Source organism: Perognathus longimembris, chromosome 28 (genome assembly GCF_023159225.1).
Source record: "Perognathus longimembris pacificus isolate PPM17 chromosome 28, ASM2315922v1, whole genome shotgun sequence".
In the NCBI taxonomy this organism is placed as follows: Eukaryota; Metazoa; Chordata; class Mammalia; order Rodentia; family Heteromyidae; genus Perognathus; species Perognathus longimembris.
Window position 1 is genome coordinate 76,063,142 of NC_063188.1, and position 20,676 is coordinate 76,083,817.

At 41.5% G+C, this 20,676-nt stretch overlaps 1 protein-coding gene across 1 annotated transcript; it reads right to left on the bottom strand.

The window, feature by feature from the left end:
- Window positions 1-12,195: 12,195 nt before the first annotated feature.
- On the bottom strand, window positions 12,196-19,281 carry Bmp15 (bone morphogenetic protein 15). Its single transcript, XM_048336660.1, has 2 exons — window positions 18,957-19,281; window positions 12,196-13,052 (listed from the first exon to the last, which is right to left on the bottom strand). The coding sequence occupies exons 1-2, from the start codon at window positions 19,279-19,281 to the stop codon at window positions 12,196-12,198; spliced, it is 1,182 nt and encodes a 393-aa protein (XP_048192617.1).
- Window positions 19,282-20,676: the final 1,395 nt, after the last annotated feature.

The window sequence follows — 20,676 nt, forward strand, 5'->3', positions numbered from 1 at the left end:
ATTTGCACAATTAATATGAAGTAATATTTTCTTAAAAGGCATCATTATCTCATTCATTGTTTTACAAATATTCAATTATATACTTGTAATTTCATAGATGTTTCTAGAAGGATACACAATAAATTTGTTATAGAGACTGCCTCTGAGTCATAGGACTTATTTTATATTCTTCAGTACTACTGGAATGTTTAACCAGGTATTGGTATTATGTTTTTGCCAGTCCTGGGGCTTGAATTCAGGGCCTGAGCACTGTCCCTGGCTTCTTTTTTGGTATTACTTTTATAAAATTTTTTTGTCAGTTAATCATGGGGCTTGAACTCAGGGCCTGGGTGCTTGGCCCTGAGCTCCTTTGCTTAGGCTAGTGCTCCACCACTTTGAGCCACAGCTCCACTTCCAGTTTTTTGAGTGGTTAATTGGAGATAAGAGTCTCATGGGGGCTTTCTTGACTGGGATGGCTTTGATCCACGATCCTCAGATCTCAGCCTTCTGAGTAGCTAAGATTACAGGCATGAGCCAAGGGTGCTGGGCTCCTTTTATAATTTTTTTTTTTTTTGCCAGTCCTGGGGCTTGGACTCAGGGCCTGAGCACTGTCCCTGGCTTCTTTTTGCTCAAGGCTAGCACTCTGCCACTTGAGCCACAGCGCCACTTCTGGCCGTTTTCTGTATATGTGGTGCTGGGGAATTGAACCCAGGGCCTCATGTATATGAGGCAAGCACTCTTGCCACTAGGCCAATATCCCCAGCCCCTCCTTTTATAATTTTTAAACTAGATTTATTTAAAGCAAGTTTATGTAAAACCCATCCTCATGCCCTAATATTGACATACCATGCTTATATAATTAGAAAAAAAAGCAACATGTAGCAGAGTGTGCATACAAAAAGATTATTTGTAAAACACAATAGAAAGTATATATAACTGCATTGAAAGATTTAAACATTCATTATCTGATTTATGTAACTGTAACTTCTGTACATCACTTTTGCAATAACAATAAAAAGTAAAAATATAAAAAATGCAATATTTCTGGAAACATCCACAAAGTATTTAAAATGTTCACCTCTCACGATGAAGTATGAGAGATCAAGGTGAAGGAAGGGACTTTTACTACACATTTTACACCATTCTGTATATTTGATTTTAAAGGCATGTTTATATAGTTCTTCTTTTTGTGTACATGCTAATACTGGGGCCTTAACTCAGCACCTCACTCTTGCTTAGCTTTATTGCTCAAGGCTGGTGCTCTATCACCTGAGCCACAACTCCACTTTCAGCTTTTTGGTGGTTAGTTGAAGGTAAGAATTTCATGAGTTGGCTTCAAGCTGTGCTTCTCAGATCTCAGCCTCCAGAGTAGCTAGGATTACAGGCACGAGCCACCAGTACCTGGTTTATGCAGTTCTTGTACAGTGTGTGTGGGTGGGTGGGGGGAGTATTTTCATTTAAAATTGAGAAAATCTATGTTTTTGAATTTAAGCCTACAAACCTGTCCTCAATTTTCCAGGCTTCCTTGCTTTGTAGCTATGATTAAGGCTTAGTAATGTCAGTAAGCTTAAGGCAGATGGCAGCCCAGAGACCTGCGGCTCTGACATGCTCTCAGTCATCCCAAAGCCTCTACTCTCTTAAACCTATGGCATCCTTGTGGCACCATCTAAGGGAAAGGTACAAAAGACTACAGAAAAATCCTTACCTGATATCTAATTGGCCCTCAGCTGGATTTCATTGAGAGTACTAGACCACAGAATGTAAGGAAACAATAAGGGGTAGCAATCACACAGAGGAATCATAGAATAATTTACTTGTTGGTCACTAGTGGCTCACTCCTCTAATCCTAGCTACTCAGAAGGCTGAGATTTGAGAACCAAGGTTTAGAAGCCAGCTTGGGTAGGAAAATCTATGAGACTCTAACTTTGAGCAGAAAAGCTTAGGGACAGTACCCAGGCTCTGACTTCAAATTCCGGGACCGGCACAAAATTGTTGTTTCTGGTTTCTGAGGGGATGTGGATGATGATGAGATGACAGCTGTGAGTGTGTACTCTACAAGGGAAAACACACTCATTTCCTTGGAATGTATATGACTTTAATGAAGGGAAACAGACAAAAGCAGACAGCTGTGGTATATGCTCCAGAGTCTCTGCATTCCTGTGAGATGGGGGAAATTGGTGGGCTGATGGAATGTGGACAGGTCTGGGAATTTCCATAGGAATCACAGCCCTTCTTCCTCTCAGCACTGCCTGGCGGCTAACAGCTAAAACGTGTGTGTGTGAGGTGCCGGGTTGGAATAAAAGGAAGAGTGTTCCAGTAACCTTGTTTTGGGATTCCTACCTCTAAGTCAGAGCTATTTTCTGAGTAAAGTATTTCCCCCTATTTAGATCACAATTGGTATGAAGAAATGAACAGGACGGTTTCATGGGACAATGGGCACAGATTAATAGGGACCAGTGGTTTGGTCTCTCCTCTTATCCTATTCAACTCCACCCAGCCCCAGTATTTCATAATAAAATATGCCATTGCCCCAAATCAATTACGCTAGGAGTTGTTTAGACCTATTGCCACAGAAACAAGGCACAGCAATTGCTTCATCTCCCTCATGGTTTTACATCACTCCCCCATGGTCTCAGTCTTTGAGTTTTTTTACTACACGCTGTACATTCCTAAAATAACAAAGCAGAGTGTCATCTGAACTCTGGAAACGAACATTTTGGCTATGAGTAGCCAGAGAAACAAACACTGAGACCAAAGTTCTTACCTACAGTATTTGGTTATACATTCGATGGTTCTAATGCTGAAATTCAACATGTTTTCACTGAAGGAGTCTCCATTTGGGACAGTCTTGGCTACCTACAGCTGCTTGTCAGTCTCCTGCCATCTAATGGTTTTACCACAGATTTGGTGACAGCTTCAAAGACAACAATGGCTTCAGTTGAGTTACAAAGGATCTGAAATTTTTAAAAGGAGAATGGAGAAAGCAGACTCAGGGGGATACTCATCTCCTATCTCCCCTACCTCCTGATTCTTGTGAAGTTCTTCCATGTTGCCAGCTGAAACCATCACCACCAGCAGCAAATGTGGCAGGATTTCAGTAATGTGCAGTATGCAGTATCAGGAGACTCCCTAGCAGATATCAACTGAGCTTCTACTACTGTCATCTCAGTGAAAAGCAAGAGTTCCTGTGACTTCTCATTCTCCGTAGTTTACCCCCAAGCCCAGTGTTTACATTTCTCCTCTTCTCTAGCAAATATTTCATTGCTATGGATTTCCATTCTCCCCTGCCTTTTTGGCCCCAATCTCTCGCCTTGCACTCTCTCATATTGTTCCATTGGCCCTTTCAAAGTGAGATTAAAAACATGAGTCTCAAGGTTCATCTTCTTCTTGAATATAAAAGCACTCAAACCTACAAAATGAGAACTTTACATAAAGTATTTGATTGGGCCATAGTCTACTGTGAAAGTACCATCTTCTTCTGCATTAACATGGACTCTATTTACAAATGAAATTGCCTGTATGATAGACATATCTATGTGTGTGGGAGGTGTATGTGTATGTACGTGTGTGCACGAATATACACAAACATATAAGCACCCTGGTTTCTAAGACTTTAATATTTCATAGAATAGTGATAGTCTATTATCTGGGAAATTCACTTCTATTTTTTAAACCAATGAATGACAACAGAAGACATGGAGTTGTGGATTTCTAGGGCAAGTCATAGTGAAAAGGACTAATACGGCAGCATCTTACAATTGATGGAGCAAGATCTGGCTCCTTACCAGTCATGTTGGCCCATACACCTGTAATTCTAGCTACACAGGAGACAGAGATTTGGAGGATCACATTTCAAGGCCAGCTTGGACAAAAAGTTAGCAAGATCCCCATCTCAACAAAACAATAAATCAATCAGGATGTGGTGTGTCAGACTCCCTAGACCAACTGCACTATAACCTCAGCTATGGGTGAATTATCATGTTCCAGTCACAGGCAAAAAATGTGAGAGTCTATCTCAAAAAATAACAAAAAATTAAGGGTGGCTCAAGTGAAAGAGTACATGCCAGTAAGCAGGAGTCCCTGAGCTCAAACCTTAGTTCTGAAAAAAAAAAAAACAAATAACAAAAAACCTGCTTAACAAAAATAATCAGGACACTGAGAAAAATGATCAAAATCAATGTTGTCTGAACTCTTGAATTCATCAAAGGCTTGTAACAATTCAGGGTGCATTGGCTTAAGAAAAATGGCTGAATCTCTGTAAGAACAGTGAAGTTTGTAGTACTTCAACTTGTTGTATTCTGATCCTTCTATCCCCAGCATCATAGTTGCCTTAGAAACCAACAGCCTAACAACTTCAGTAGGTGGAAAATCAATAGCCTAGCAGCCAGGAGAGTGGGAAAAACTAGGTTGTTGGTCTCCCAAAAGTCTTATCTTCAGAAAATTGTCATTAGCCTTTCTGAGAATTCCTTGATTTATCTTTTATTTGATCTGTTTCAGAGCTTGCCATACAAGACTTTTTTTGCTTTAAGATACTTTATTTTTGTTGGGTGTTGCTTGGGCTTGCTTTTAATCTTAGCTACTCAGGAGAATGTGATCTGAGGACCATGGTTCAGAGGCAACCTAGCAAGAAAAGTTTGTGACACTCTGATCTCCAATCAATCACTAAAAAGCCAGAAGTAGACTTGTGGCTCAAGTATACAGTGCTAGCCTTTAGCAAGAAAAGCTCAGGGACAAGACCAAGGCCTTGAGTCCAAGCCCCAAGATTAGCACCAAAAGACACCCCCCACCAAGATACTTAGTTTTTTCAGAGCAGACTTAGGTTTAGGGGAAATTAGGCAGAAGGCACAAAGTGTTGACCCAATAGCGGTAGAGCAAAATGGTTGCTCTAGTCATCCTCTTGTTGAAATATCAGTTTGACAAGTATTTATACATATACAACTCTGGAGAGTTGACGAGACCAGGTAGGAAATCACAGCACCTGAGTACAGCACGAAATAAGAAAAACAACACACTGAAGTGGCTAGAAAGGATTCTTCTCCTAAGAGTGGGCTGTACCATGTAGAGAGATATACCCTCCACTTGGAAGGAGAGGAAAGTAAGCCTATAAAACCCAACAACAGACAATGACACCTCCTCTCCCCTTCATGACCCCAGGCTTTAGGCAGCTATTTTGTGCATGGACTTTAGGCCTGCTCCCCTCCCTGTGCTAAACTGGGAACCATAATCCCAGGTTCCAAGCCTGAACATCTGACTTGATCTCTGGTATATTGCAATGCTGAGGCCGACTTCCATAATCTCAGGCTCTAGATCACCCTCAGCACTGTGCCAGTCCCAAGGGTCCACACCAGCACCAGGAATTCTCTCACAACCTCAATCTCCAGGTGTAGCCCATGGACAGCACAGCACCAGGCTTCAAACCACTTTAGCACCAGGTCAGCTCCCTCAGCCCTTGTCCTCAGCCCACCTCCCATGGACCCCACCTCAAGCCAGCCTCTGCAGATACATGCTCCGGACATGTCTAACAGCAGGCTAACCCCTGAAATCCCAGGCTCCAGGTCAGCCCACAGCCACATTGGTCTACATAGCCCTAGGTTGCAAGCCTGCTCTTGTGCCCATCTGGCCTCAGAAACCAGGACAGCAGCCATGGGCATATTATCCAGTCTTGTCAAGTACTGAGATGGGCACATCTTTAGCTCCACACTCAAGGCTGATTTCTGAAGCCCCAGGACTCATGTTAATCCACACATACCTAACCACCTTATCTCTAGCAAGACTGACTCCTATGGAGCCAGGCTCTAGGCTTCCCAAGAGCTCTACACTACATTTCAGCACCTGTGATCCCACAGGATGCCAGGCTCTGGATTAGCCATATAGATACAAGCTCTACACTTGCTGTCTTTCACTTAGAGTGCCTTCAGGGTTCATTCAGGCTAGCTCCAACAGAGCTAGGCTTCAGGTTCTCCCCAGAAGATCCTGGTGCCAGACTTACGTCCATATACTGAGTTTCTAGGTTCACCCAGGAGGCTCCAGGCTCCAGGAATAGCCCTGCAGATCCATATTCTAAATCTGTGCACCAAGACTCAGGCTTATATTCCCAAAACAGGCTGTAGGCCTATCCTAGTGACTGGCTAGCTCCTGAAAACTCAGACTCAATGTTTACCCTAGTGCCAAGACAGCTCTTATGGACCCAGGGTTCACAACAGGCCCAGGAACACAGGATGAGGCCCATCCCAAGCAGACATAATCAGTCCACCTACCCTGATGACCAAGGCAATCTGAGGACTTCAGTGTCAAGATTGCCCATAAACACAATACAACTTGTCCAGAAATTTAGGCTTGATTTAGCCATCCCATAATCTAGCTACCTGTGTGTGTGTATGCATGTGTGTGTATGTGTGTATGTATGTATTATGTATCTATATGTATGTATGTATGTATGTACCTATCTATCTATCTATCATCTATCTATCTATCTATCTATCTATCTATCTATCTATCTATCTATCTATCTATCTATCTGTCTATCCTCTTTTACATATACTTTTTGCCGATTTCAGTTTAAGAGTATGTTTCCAGGAGCTAGTAGCTCACTCCTATAATACTACCTACACAAGAATCTGAGCCCTGGAGGATTACAGTTCAAAACTAACCCAGGTAGAAAAGTCTCCAATTAACCAGCAAAACCCAGAAGTGGAGATGTGGTAAAAAGCCTGGTTGAAAGTGTGGCTCAAGTGGTAGATCACCAGTAGTGAACTAGGGAGCATGAAACCCTGAGTTCAAGCCATGGTATCAGCACCAAAAACAAATAACTAAACATGTTTATCTTATGGCTGAATACCCAAATGCAACCCTTCCCTCTCTACTCCTTCTGTTTCCCCCTATTAACATCTTGCTTTAGTATAATAAATTTAAAATTTATTAATTTATTGCTATTTTATTAACCAAAGCTCATAGCTTACTTTCATATTCAGTTCAAGTTCTATGGGTTTTAAAAATGTATAAAATGTACCTATCCTTACAGTGTCCTAAAAACCTTCTGTGTTCCATGCATTTATCCCTCCCTTCTCATCAAGACCTGTAGAAACTACTGATCCTTTCATGGTTTCTATAGTTTTGACATTTTTTGAATGGCATACGAATAGAATCACACAGATGGAACGTTTTCAGACTGAATTCTTCCATTAGCAATCCATATTCATTGCTGTGTCATATCTATTCATGGCTTGATAGATCTTTTCATTAATGAGTAATATTTATTATATATATGGACCAGAGTGTTTTCCTACTCATCTATTATATATATGTATATATATGTATATGTATATATGTATATGTGTATATATATGTATATGTGTATATATACATATATTATATATATGTATATATGTTGCTTCCAGAAATTTTAACCATAATTGATAATCTGCTATAAACGTTCATGGATAGATTCTTGTGTTAACATAAATTTTCAGCTCATTTAAATAATTATCAAGGAAAGTTATGAGATTCCAAGATGAATCTATGCTTAATTTTGTCAGAAACTGCTAGATTGTCTACCAATGTGGCTGTATCTTGTATTCTTACCAGTAGTGAATGAGAGTTCCTGTTTCTCTACATCCTTACCATCTTTTGGTGGTGTCAGTATTTAGGGCTCTACCCATTCATAATGGTGCCAAAGAAGCTAGTCCCTAGAGGCTAAGTATTATGTAACCCAATTTACATAGTTATCCATAGTCTATAGAAGAAGAAATTAGACTAATAGCTTCCTGGGGCTCAAGATAAAGAATAATGGTACTTTGTTGCTAACGGTTATATGGTGTTTTTTCCTTGTAGCACAGAGGATCAAACATGGGGCTTTACAAATGGCAGGAAAGTGGTTTATCACTGAATTACATCCCTAACTTCACCTTCAATTTATGATGAAATTAGTCTGTGGTGATATTTTCACAACTCAGTTTTTTGAAAAGGACTGAACTATACAACTAAACTGGTAACTTTCATAATCTATGAATTATACCTCAGGGAAAGATTTTCATGTGTGTGTGGGGGGGTGCTGGTCCTGGGGCTTGAACTCAGGGACCTAGACACTGTCCTTGAGTTTCTTTTGCTCAAGGCTAGTGCTCTACCACTTGAGCCACAGCTCTACTTCTGGCTTTTTTGGGGGAGGGAGGCTAGGTTATTGGAGAAACAATCTCATGGACTTTCCTGCCTGGGCAGGAAACCATGACCCTTAGGTTTCAGCCTCTTAAGTAGTTAAGATTAAATATGTGAGCAACAGGTGCTTGGCTCAATGAAAGTTATTTTTAAGTGGGGTTGATCCTTCCTACGTATACTATTGGTAGAATTAACTGAAGACAATTCATATTATTTTACAAGATTTAGCATCCAGATACTTGGTGGAACCGAACACAAATTTTGCCTGACACCATTTTCCCCAGATTAGATACTAACAGGTTGAATTCAAGAAAGTACCACAATTGAAGACCCAGAAATGAACCCACAGAACTACACCTACTTAATCTTTGATAAAGGAGCTAAAACAATAGTATGGAAGAAAGATAGCCTCTTTAACAAGTGGTGCTGGCAAAACTGGCTCAACACTTGCAACAAACTAAAACTAGATCCTTGTATATCACCCTGCACCAAAATCAATTCCAAATGGATTAAAGACCTTGAAATCAAAACAGACACCCTGAAAACACTGAAGGAAGGAATAGGAGAAACACTTGGGCTCCTTGGTGCAGGACGGAACTTCCTTAACAAAGACCCAGAAAGGCTACAAATCAAAGAAAGGTTGAGCAAATGGGACTGCATCAAACTGCAGAGCTTCTGCAAGGCAAAGGACATAGCTCTCAAGATAAACAGAAAGCCCCCAGATTGGGAGAAGATCTTTACCGGACATTCAACAGACAAAGGCCTCATCTGTAAAATATATGCAGAACTAAAAAAATTACCTTCTTCCAAAACAAAACCGCAAAGAACCAATAGCCCCCTCTTGAAGTGGGCTAAAGACTTACAAAGAGACTTCTCTGATGAGGAAATGAGAATGGCCAAGAGTCTTATGAAAAAGTGCTCTACATCACTGGCCATAAAAGAAATGCAAATCAAAACAACATTGAGATTCCATCTCACCCCAGTAAGAATGTCATATATCAAGAAAACTAACAATAACAATTGTTGGAGGGGATGTGGCCAAAAGGGAACCCTACTTCATTGTTGGTGGGAATGTAAACTGGTTCAGCCACACTGGCAAGCAGTATGGAGATTTCTCAGAAGGCTAAATATAGAACTCCCCTATGACCCAGCAGCCCCACTTTTGGGTATCTATCCAAAAGACCACAAACAATATCACAGTAACACCACCAGCACAACAATGTTCATCGCAGCACAATTTGTCATAGCTAGAATCTGGAACCAACCCAGATGCCCCTCAGTAGACGAATGGATCAGGAAAATGTGGTACATATACACAATGGAATTTTATGCCTCTATCAGAAAGAATGACATTGTCCCATTTTTAAGGAAATAGAGGGACTTGAAAAAAATTATACTAAGTGAAGTGAGCCAGACCCAAAGAAACATGGACTCTATGGTCTCCCTTATTGGGAATAATTAGTACAGGTTTAGGCAAGTCATAGCAGAGCATCACAAGGCCCAATAGCTATACCCTTATGAATACATAAGATAATGATAAGTGAAATGAACTCCATGTTATGGAAACAATTGTTATATCACAGTTGTAACTACTTTCAACATCCCATGTGTATCTGTAGCTTCTATTATTGATGATGTTCTTGTATCACCTTCCTGTGGTTGTACCTACACTAACTCTGTAATCTTATCTGAGTATATTGGAAACCGTGTATACTGGTATTGGAAGTAGTAAATTGAAAGGGAATACCAAATTTGAGAGACACAGGGTAAAAAAAGACAACTACAAAAGCAATACTTGCAAAACTGTTTGGTGTAAGTGAACTGAACATCTCCGGGGGGGGGGGGGGGGGAAGGGAAAGGGGGAGGAGGGAGGGGGGTATGAGGGACAAGGTAACAAACAGTACAAGAAATGTATCCATTGCCTAACGTATGAAACTGTAACCTCTCTGTACATCAGTTTGATAATAAAAATTTGAAAAAAAAAAAAGTACCACAGACAGAAGCAACTTTATATGACTGTCCCTGTTGGATCCACACAGTAAATGAAGATCTGGATTACTAGCATTGTTGGAACAAAGTGGACTTTGCTTCCTAGCTCCTGTCAAATCTAAGTGACTTTTTCTAACCATTCATCTATACAGACATATTTCCCCCTCCACACACTTGGCTACAATAATGAACCTGTCTCCTTCCTCTCAGAGAAAGGTTTGAGGTACAGATATCTTCCTTTGCATTAGACCAACAAAGGTTCCATGGAAGCAATGCTTTGAAAGAAAAGAGAATCCAAAACATCAGACACAGATAACTCCATCCTGCCACTGCTTTCCTTGGGTATTTTAACAACTCAGAACTTAATGGATAATAGGGAATGTTAACTAAAAGCCCTCCATAAGCATCTTAAAATTCACAGGTATTCAGATCTCACACAGGCAGATCATTATTTTCTAAGCATCCCAAATAATTATTTAAATTAATTAATGAATAATGAAATAATTAAAGAGGCTGAACTCAGGACCTGATTCCATAGCCAAAGTTTATCTTCAGGCTTGTTACATATTTATGCCAAGTCCAGGTAGGCTGGAGAAATGGCTGGACCAGAAGCTTAAATTTCATCTCCCAGAGCAGTTTGCATAACACAGTTGTCATATTCAGTAATTTGTACAGTGCTGAACTATTTGGACATGAAAGTTAATCATCCTAGTTTATATAAAACTATACTTACATTTCTTCCGCTGGGAAAATTAATGAAATTTGTGAAAGTGAAGTACTCTGTGTTAGGAGGAATACATTCCCCACAAAAAAGTTTCATGTGTTTGTGTTCACCAAAGGATTTATTAGGCTGTGTAAGATAGTATAGAAGAGAAGAGTGAAGTCACTTAAAAGGAGCTCCATCTTTTTTGGAGTGCATTGAAGGAAATTATGTAGTGCTACATGAAGGGAGGATGGAAAAAAAGTATGATCTGATTCCCAAAGATACATTAGACAGAAAGGCCAAAGGCTATTAAGGAGCAGTTCCCCAGACAGAAAAGCAAAATGTGTGCATGTATAGCCCTGCAAGATACTCATCCAAGTGGGAATGAACTGTTGAGAAGGGAATAGGGAAATTAACTTATCATGGCTAAGAATTTGAATTTGGCCATCATATGCACACTCCCCCAATCAGTCATGTCTCCTTGCAAATGGTGATAAAGATTACTCAAGGAACAGCTGGGTAGGGGCAAAGACTTACTGGGCTTCTTCAATGGGGCCCATTGTTGAGGTTGGCTCACTAGCCCTGCTGCCTTCAGGAAGCAGAATTCTGAGCAGCCTCCAACCCTGCCCCTCAAGGATAGGGTAAAGCTCTTAGTCATAGCTAAAGGGAAAAAGGGAAAATGAATTCATTTTGTTTACTCTCCTCCAATGCACAAATCATACCAGAGTCTCATTAACAAAACCATTTATTTGCAAAATAGCCCAATTCCATCACTTAACCACAGCATAAGACTGTAAAGTAGTCACATTTGACTGGGATGTAGCACAGTGAAAGAGAACTTAGCATCCCAAACACACACACACACACACACACACACACACACACACATACACACACACACACACACACACCTAAAGGAATTAAACTGCAAGCATCATTTAGTCCTAGTTTAGGTATTCCAATAGCAGTTAATTCATCTCTCTGGGCCTGGAGCCCACTGAACACACAAAACTGGCAAGCCCAGAATGAAATCAAACATTACATTTCTACTACCATGGACAAGTGGCTTTCAACAAAGTCATAATTTGAAGAAAGACAAAATAGAGAGCATGTCTCCAAAGGAACATCTTAGCCAAGCACTGAGGGTTTTGACTATTATGATTAAATCTTACTGGTCCATGCTAGGAGATTAGTATTAGAACTGTTTTTATACACTGAGTAGCTCACAAATGGGGAGAGAGACTTAAGTGACAATGCCTATGGGGGAAAATGGAGCCTATACACTGGGTAGATCACTTGCAAGTTTAACTAGATATTTATTTTAAACCCATCTCTAATTTTGTGGGAAATCTGAGCTGGCTATAATTTCACTATTACCTGCAGGTGCAGGACTGGGCAATCATACCCTCATACTCCTTGTACAAAATATTTCCATTCGCCTCAACTAGAAGGATGCTCATAGGAAGAAACTTATAAGGGACACAGGAGGGCTGCGGGACACTCTGGTTCACCAATTCATTGACAAGGCCCTGGATGATGGCATGATTGGGGGAGTTGAGGCCATAGGGTAACACTCCAGTACAGATTCCTTTACAGTAGTTTGGGGTATAGAGATGGGGAGCAATGATCCAGTGATCCCAGCCCAGCTGGCGGAAGCTGACTTTGTAAGGATGAAGGGAACACTGGTTATTTGCAGGCCTATCCTGTTCCTGGGAAGAGCAGGAAACCTCAGATGTGACACCACATGCTTGCCGGGCACTTCGAAAGAAAAGGGAAGATTCACTTTCCACCAACTCCTGCTGGCCTCTGGGAAGTAATTTAGCCTTCTGAACAGTTTGAGTATCATTGAAATACAGTAACAAGAAAGCAATGTCCAAGGAGGCGGTGCTATGCCACTGAAACCCAAGAATATCCCTGCCTTTTTGTTGGTGACAGATGAAACGGAATCGTAGGAATCGGCGTCCCTTGAGATTCCAGAGCCTTTGCTGAAGACAGTGTGTGATATCCATTTCTTGCCAGGATTCAGACATGAGGGGAGGCTTTGTGGAACCTGTTCCTGAAGAAGGAAAATGATTGGCTGGGCATTTTGGGATCCAGGGCTCCACATGGCAGGAGAGATGGCAGTGAGCTAGGTGAAGCCGATGGCGGTAGATCACAGTGGCTTTGACTAGTTGGTATGCTACCTGATTGGATGCCAGAGGAAAGTCCAGGTTCTGTATATGCCACGGACCTACACAAATAAGGAACAAAGGATTAATGTCTTCTCATCTGAAGATGTCTTACAAAAGTAGTCAATATAAACTGATAGCTGCATCAGCCCTGAAATGAACACAAGAGAAAAACTTAGTTTATTGAGTGCATGAGCACTCACACATATACCACATGTGTGTATATGAATTCTTTAATCTGCAATAGCCTTGAGATAGTTATTGTCCCCATTTTATAGACAAGGAAATTGAGATTCAAAGAAGTTAGGTCAAAGGATATACAGGCAAGGGCTGCGAATGTGGCTCAGTGGTAGAGTGCTTGCCTAGCACATATGGAGCCTGGAATTCTGTCCCTAGCACTGAATACATATGCAAAACCACCAAAGCCAGTATGTAGTGGAGTCAAGCTTTGAATCCAAATCTGTTTATACTAAGAAAAAAAATCCCATCTTACTTTTAGATTCCTCAGTGCTAGGTTAAGAGGGCAAACTCAAATATAAAATTATTCTGTATGCATACTGTGTGTATGGGAGATAAATTGTATTAGTATTTGACTATGATAGATTGATGATTAAAGATGATTAAGAGTGTTCATGTCACATCACTATATAGGTACAACTTCGTGGCAACAATCCAATATTAGGTGCTATGCTTGCCTTCCTTTCAAAGCCAAAAAACAATGTGTCACAGAAAAATTTTATCTATTTACCCCTAGCAGGGAGATCTCTTTTTCCATTTTCTGCCTCCCACCAACATCAAGAACAGTTTTGCAGGAATCTTTCCCTTCATTTGGCCATTTCCCCTTATACTCTCAGTCTCTCCTTTTCTGGTGTCTTGTTGCTCCTCTATTTAACCCATTCATTTTTATTCATTTGTGCTAGTAGGGGAATTGAACTCATGACCTAGGCACTTCCATTTAGAATTTTCACTCAAGACTATTGAGCCACAGCTCTACTTCTGGCTTTGGGGTGGTTAATTGGAGAGACCCAAACGTCAGCTTCCTTACTAGTTAGGATTGTAGGCATGAGCCACTTCTCCAGGTCCATTCACTTTAAATACCAATTTAACAATGCTTTGATCCCATTAATGTTTTATTTGTCAAGCTGCATGGCGTTAATGATTGAGAGCTTGAATCTGAACTGTCATACTGACACCCAGTGGCCAAAACGTTGGAAGGCTGGGCCAGCAGAGCTCTGAACTTTTGCCCCCATTTACAGCAAAAGGTAAAAGACAAACTACAAAAACTAGACCTCACAGGATAAATTCTTCTTTCATCTTCAAACATTGAAGTACATTCATGTGAATTTATATATTATTCATCTAATCTTCGTCACTGAATGCACAAGCCTAATTTTTTAAAAGACCAGGATCTTTTACATAGAGGTTCTTTAATGTCTTAATGTCCCAGAATACTTTTAGAAGTTGGCATTGCAACTCATGCTTAACACACCCTCAGGCTTGTGGCGCCAGCCATCAGGCACACCAGGCTCAAGCCAGGCTTCTATTTGTTTTCTCAAGCTATTCCACACTCCCATCTTACAACAATCTTTCCAAGAGGGCCCACCCATACACCTGCCCCACCCTGCCTGAAAAGGAACACAAACCCAGCCTCTTAAGCAGGCTCTCTGGGGGAGGAACTGCTTTGACATTACCCGTTTCCTGAGGCAGGGTGGGGTTGCTACGGAATGGAGCCAGGAAGGGTCTGCTCAGAACTCTTCAGGGAAAGGAGTGATTCACACATCCTGTTTGATTGAACCTGTCATCTGCTTCTGAATCCTTTCCAGAGTTCCCAGATGCCTGTATGTTCCAACAGTTAGCCCAGGACACTTGCCTAATCTTAGGTATCCTTCTTTTTAGCTTCAGATCATCAGGACAAAGTTAATTTATACAGCAAAGAGCTGCATTTAAGAATGGAATCCAGATCCCTTTTTGTGGCCTACAAATCACTGCATCTTATCAGCTTCCTAACCTGCCATTCTCTATAATGCTTGTCAGGCTCCAACTTCTTGTTGCTCTTCTAATGCCTAGTTTATCTTACAAGCTTCAGCTCAAACATCACCTCTTCAAAGATACCTTTCCTGATAACCCCTTGGGAGCAGATAGTTTGTTATTCCCTATCCTGACAACTTATTTCAAAAAATAAAGATATGAGTGTAAAATAAGGGTAGTGTTTGGGGTAGGGGAACTAGTGGGAGGAGGGGATGAAAGGAGAGGACTAAGATGGAGTGGATATGATTGAAGTATGTTATATGCTTATACAAAAATAGAATAATGAAATCTGTTAATTCTTTTTGCCACTCCTGGGGCTTGGACTCAGGGTCTGAGCACTGTCCCTGGCTTCTTTATCCTCAAGGCTAGCACTCTATACCACTTGAGCCACAGTACCACTTCTGGCTTTTTCTGTTTATGTGGTGCTGAGGAATCGAACCTATGGCTTCATGTATGCTAGGTGAACACTCTACCGCTAAGTCACATTCCCCGCCCCGGTTGAATTGTTTTTAAAGTGGAATGGAGCATAAGAAAGAGTAATGAATTAGGTAAATTTTGGTCACACACACATATATAATTGTATACATATATACTTGCATATATCTAAAAGTATATAAAATATAATTATGTAAACATATGTACATATATGTATATTTTGAGATGTATATACTTTTATATATAGATATATTTATATTATAGAAATAACATAATGAAACCCCTTTGTACAATTAATATACACTAACAAAAACATAAAAACAACATCCTGTTCAATTATTTGATAGCACTTGCTACAATTTGCAATTATTTAACTCCTCCATATGAACATGCATTCTATGGGAGTAGGGTTTTTTCTTGTCTTCATCACATCTGTATACCAAGCACTGTAATTGATGAATAAATATTAAGTTGAATTCATCTTCACCCAAACTAAGCATTTCTTCTTTCTTAAATCAGAACGTATATTTCTCAGCCTATATGCACAGTCTCCTTTCTCCTTCCTCATGTACCAGTTCAAAAATTCCTCCTCATCTGGGTGCTGGTGGTTCATGCCTGTAATCCTAGCTACTCAGGAGAGTGAGACCTGAGGATCAGGGTTCAAAGCCTGCCTGTGCAGCAGAAAAGTCCATGAGATTCATATCCAATAAACTACTCAGAAAAAGCTGGAAGTAGCACTGTGGCTCAATGGTAGAGTGCTAACCTTGAGTACAAAGAGGCTCAGGACAAGAGTCCAGGCCTTGAATTCAAGCCCCACAACCAGCAATAAATAAATAAGTACAAATTACCTCCTCAGGAAGACTTAACATTCTTCCTGCTTCCCTTTCCCTTCTCCAAGCAGCCATTTCTTTGTGGAGTCCTGAGTGTTCTATGAGTTCTTAACCTCTTCAAAGTCTTGTCCTTAGTATAATATTGTTATACAATTATCTATCTATCCAGTCCACAGCATTAGGGATCCATAGAGGTCAGAGAAGTATCTGACCCAAATGCATTTCCAGGTGCTCAATTCAAATATCTTGGGACTAGAGGCATGGCTCAAATGATTGAAGCATCGAGTTCAAACTCCAGTTCCACCAAAAAAAAAAGAAAAAGAAAAAGAAATCTGATAGAGATTCAGCCTGGAGTAGTAACAAAAAGCTCAGGATCTGGAGCATCAGAATCTATGTTTGACACTTGGTTGTAATGATTACTAGCCATATGGCATAGATGAACACATCCTAAACCTATTTCCATCTATAAAGTGATTGTTATTACTGTGGATCAAAGGAAGATTAAGGGACATGTTAGTAAAAATATTTTTTTTTTACAAACAGTGTCTGATACACAATTAGCTCATGCTAAGGGATAGTTAAGAGGGCTTTCTTACTTGGAAGTGGAGAGTGTGAATCCTGTCCATTGTCATCTCTGAGACTAGTGAAAGCCCAAATTAATCTCATTATGTGCCCAAAAGTTCCTTGAAGGGGAAGGTTGTCTACCTTCCCTAGAGATCCCTGCACTTCTGCTCTTGTCTAGGGACAGTATCTGATGCAGTTATTCAAAGAAGAATTGAACATGAGGAAAAAGAAAATTCCAAAACTTGTCTGGTACCCAAACTGCAGAGGAGCAAAAGTGATTTGAGTAGGAAAACCAACTGGCATACAAGGATGATATTACATTTAATGACTTAAGTAGTTATGGAGAGATTTTAGAACCAGTATCTTGAGCTCAGATGCCCTCTCTACCATCCATTGTGTGACATTTCCAAGTTACTAAACTTCTGTGGGTCTTAGTTGTAAGAGATATTCAAGTAGACAACTCCATGCAGTGTTCAGAGAGAACTTTATTCAGCTGAACTGCTGGATGGCTGCTAAATCCGAGGCACGTGTTGCATGCTCTAGAGTCACTCCCAGGTGATGCCTGGGGGTGAGAGGTGTGTCCAGGTGGATTAGGATTTGACCTCAGAGGAGGGGAGGTAACTGCCTCTAGGTGTGACAGTTACCTAGGTAACTTGACTGCGATTTAAACAAGGGGGGGCACCTGCATGGAGCCCTCCCAGAGGTGGACCTTACATTAAGTTTTCTTATCTTTAAAATTAAGCTAATTGGGGGCTGGGAATGTGGCTTAGTGGTAGAGTGCTTGCCTAGCATGCATGAAGCCAGAGGTTTGATTCCTCAGCACCTCATAAACAGAAAAAGTCGGAAGTGGCTCTGTGGCTCAAGTGGTAGCTTTGAGCTAGCTTTGAGCAAAAAGAAGGCAGGGACAGTGCTCAGGCCCTGAGTTCAAGCCCTAGGACTGGCAAAAAAATTAAGCTAATTGCCCCATGGCAACAAATGGTAGTGCCTCTCATTAAGGATTAAATAGGTAAGAAAGATCAGTGTCAGGCATCCAGAATCTCAGATGTTAGCATGTTTCCATCCTTTCGGTGGCCCTATAATCTTGCTGTTGATGGGAATCTGCTTTGTGAGAACAAAATCAATGTTGCTCTCATGGCCTGCTGACCACTACCCCTCCTCCTGCCCCGGGACCTTCCTGATTCTCAGGAAAACTTCACTCCTGACTTTATCTGAAAGTGCAGGGCAGTCAGCATCAGAAGGATACCATAAATCCCAAACAGGACAGGACAAAGACATGCCAAAGAAAACCTTAAACTTGAATGTATAAAATCCTTAACCTGCAGGGCTCCAGTGGCTCATGCTTGTAATCGTACCTTGCTCAGGAGGCTGAGATCTGAGGATCACGGTTCGAAGCCATTCTGGGCAGAAACATCCATAAGACTTATCTCTAATTAGTCATAAAAAGCTGAAGTGGAGCTGTGGCTTATGTGGTACAGTGCTAGCCTTGAGCAAAAAGAAGCTCTGGGGACAGCGCCTTGACCCTGAGTTCAAGCTCCAGGACTGGCAACAAACAAACAAGCAACAACAACCAAACAAATAAAACCACAATTTAAACCCTCCCCTCTCCATGCTCCTTGTTTCTCCGACTAGTGTGCTAGGGTGTTACATGGAGTCCCTCTGCAGCAGTGCTTAAAGTCTGTTCGGATCTGTTGAGGTCCCTGCCTTCTTTGTTTCCTTTCATCCTCCTGAGCTGTCCTAACACCTGTTCATTCCCTTTGCCTTCTAACAGCAAATCACCACAAACAGCCCACCACAAGAATATAGCTGGCTGTTTCTCAATTAATCTTCAGAACCAGAACAAGCCCTAAGACTTTCTACAGTAGATAGAGGCTGAAACTTTACTTAGTTGTCCTGGGGCCTGGAAAGGATTGCTCAGTAGGCCCCAAGGCAACCCAGTCTTAAGTTGTAGCCCTAAAAGGAAGTAAAATGTGAGAGTTTTGTTTTTCCCCCAAGCTTGCCATCCTTTGAATTTTTTAGCTTTGAGCCCACAAGCCACCCACCAGGCACTTGAAGCCTGATGGCAAACCCAAATTCCTCTCCCTTCCAAAGCAGTCTGGGGGCAACACTCACCTCTGAGAGGCCTTGCAACATTGGCCAAGGGTCTCACCAGCCTCACCATCGTGGCCCCAATGGTGCGGTTCTCCCTTGGGTGCCCATGTAGGTCAGCTGAACGTTGGTACAACTTCAGCATGTACCGTAGGGGATACCCTTGGGGCCATGGCTTTATCTGCTGTTTGCCAGGAGCTTCTTCTAGCAGCTCTTGAATCAGAGGCAAAGCAGGGTCCTCAGCAAGTGGGGCAACTGACGGCTGCTCTGCTTTGACCATTTGGACTCTGTGTTCCATAAAAAACACCAATCCCCAAAAAAGAATTTGAAGAATGGTGAGGAAGACCATCTTGAAAAGCTTGGTGTTTAGCAACAAGTTCCAACTCAAGCCCAAAGCATGTCTCTTTGTCCCCTTCTTTTCATGCAGGTAACCACATCCTGGCTCAACAAACACCATGGATGGGACAAGGAAAAAAGGCATGCAGGCAAGCAAGCAGGCAGGCAGACAGACAGGCAGACCCTGTGCTGCTTCCTGGACCAAAGTAGGTCTCCTAATATCTTGGCCTCTTGGCATCAAAACAAACAAAACCAGCAGAAGGGACAAGGCAGCATGCCTTTCCCACCTTCTAATAGTGGGAACAGGAGCCTCTTCAGGAGGCTGAGGTAATCCAAAAGGAGAGAGCCATTCCAGGACTGGTGACCTCTCCTTAACCAGGAAGATGAAAGGAAGCAGCTTTGCCTTGTAGGGCTCCACAGCTTTAAAGGAAATCCCTTCAGCAAATCTTAAAGGGCCAGATGCCTCCTGTTCCCATTTGACTTTCATACCCCTAAAGCACTTTCCCACAAAAGTATCCTGCTGCTGAGTTGGAATCCATCTGGGATGATTGTTAAGATGGCAAATACCTGAGTCCAAGGACTCATATATGGACTCTCCGGGAGTGGGGCCTTTGCAAGTACTCTAATAAGTTCCCATGAACACTAACATGTGGAAATTACTGTGTGATTTGTGCTGCTGGAGTTTGAAGACCAAGCCTATACTAGTGGCTCTCAAACCTAGCACTATTCATTGGAATCACCTGGGAAATTTGAACAATTTTTCTGAAGCTTCGGTATCACCCTCGGGGATTTGGATACAATGGGGATAGGGTGGAATCAGGGCACTAAGATTCTTTTCAATTTCATAGATAATATTCATATGTAGCCAAGTTTGAGAATTTTACCTTAGAATTTTCTAGTTTAATGGGGACTGAGTGGGTTTTCATTAGAGAAATCTGAGGCTGTGGAAGATGCATCTGTGGAAGCTTGCCTTGCCTGGCTGGTTAATGGGAGGCAGCAGGGCTGGGCCAGTTGGTTAAGACTGCCCTAGATCATGATTTTGGAAATAGTGGGTATAGACCTAGTCTTGTCCAATTTTGTTGGAGTGACGGGGAAAAACTAGAGCAAGAGATCAAGATGTAGGTCTAGGAGATGATGAGTTAGTTCTGATTTGTGGAAGGTACTTACCTCATAAGAAGCCTGTCTACAGATAGGCAACATTATTGTGGAAAGATATAGTTTGGATTGCGCATACACGCACTGGTTCTGTGGCATAAACTCAGAGCCTGGGCACTGTCCCTCAGCTCAAGGCTAGCATTCTACCACTTGAGCCACAGCTCCACTTATGGCTTTTTCTGAGTAGTTTATTGGAGATTATAGAGTCTCACAGACTTTCCTGCCTGGGCTCACTTTGAACTGTAATCGTCAT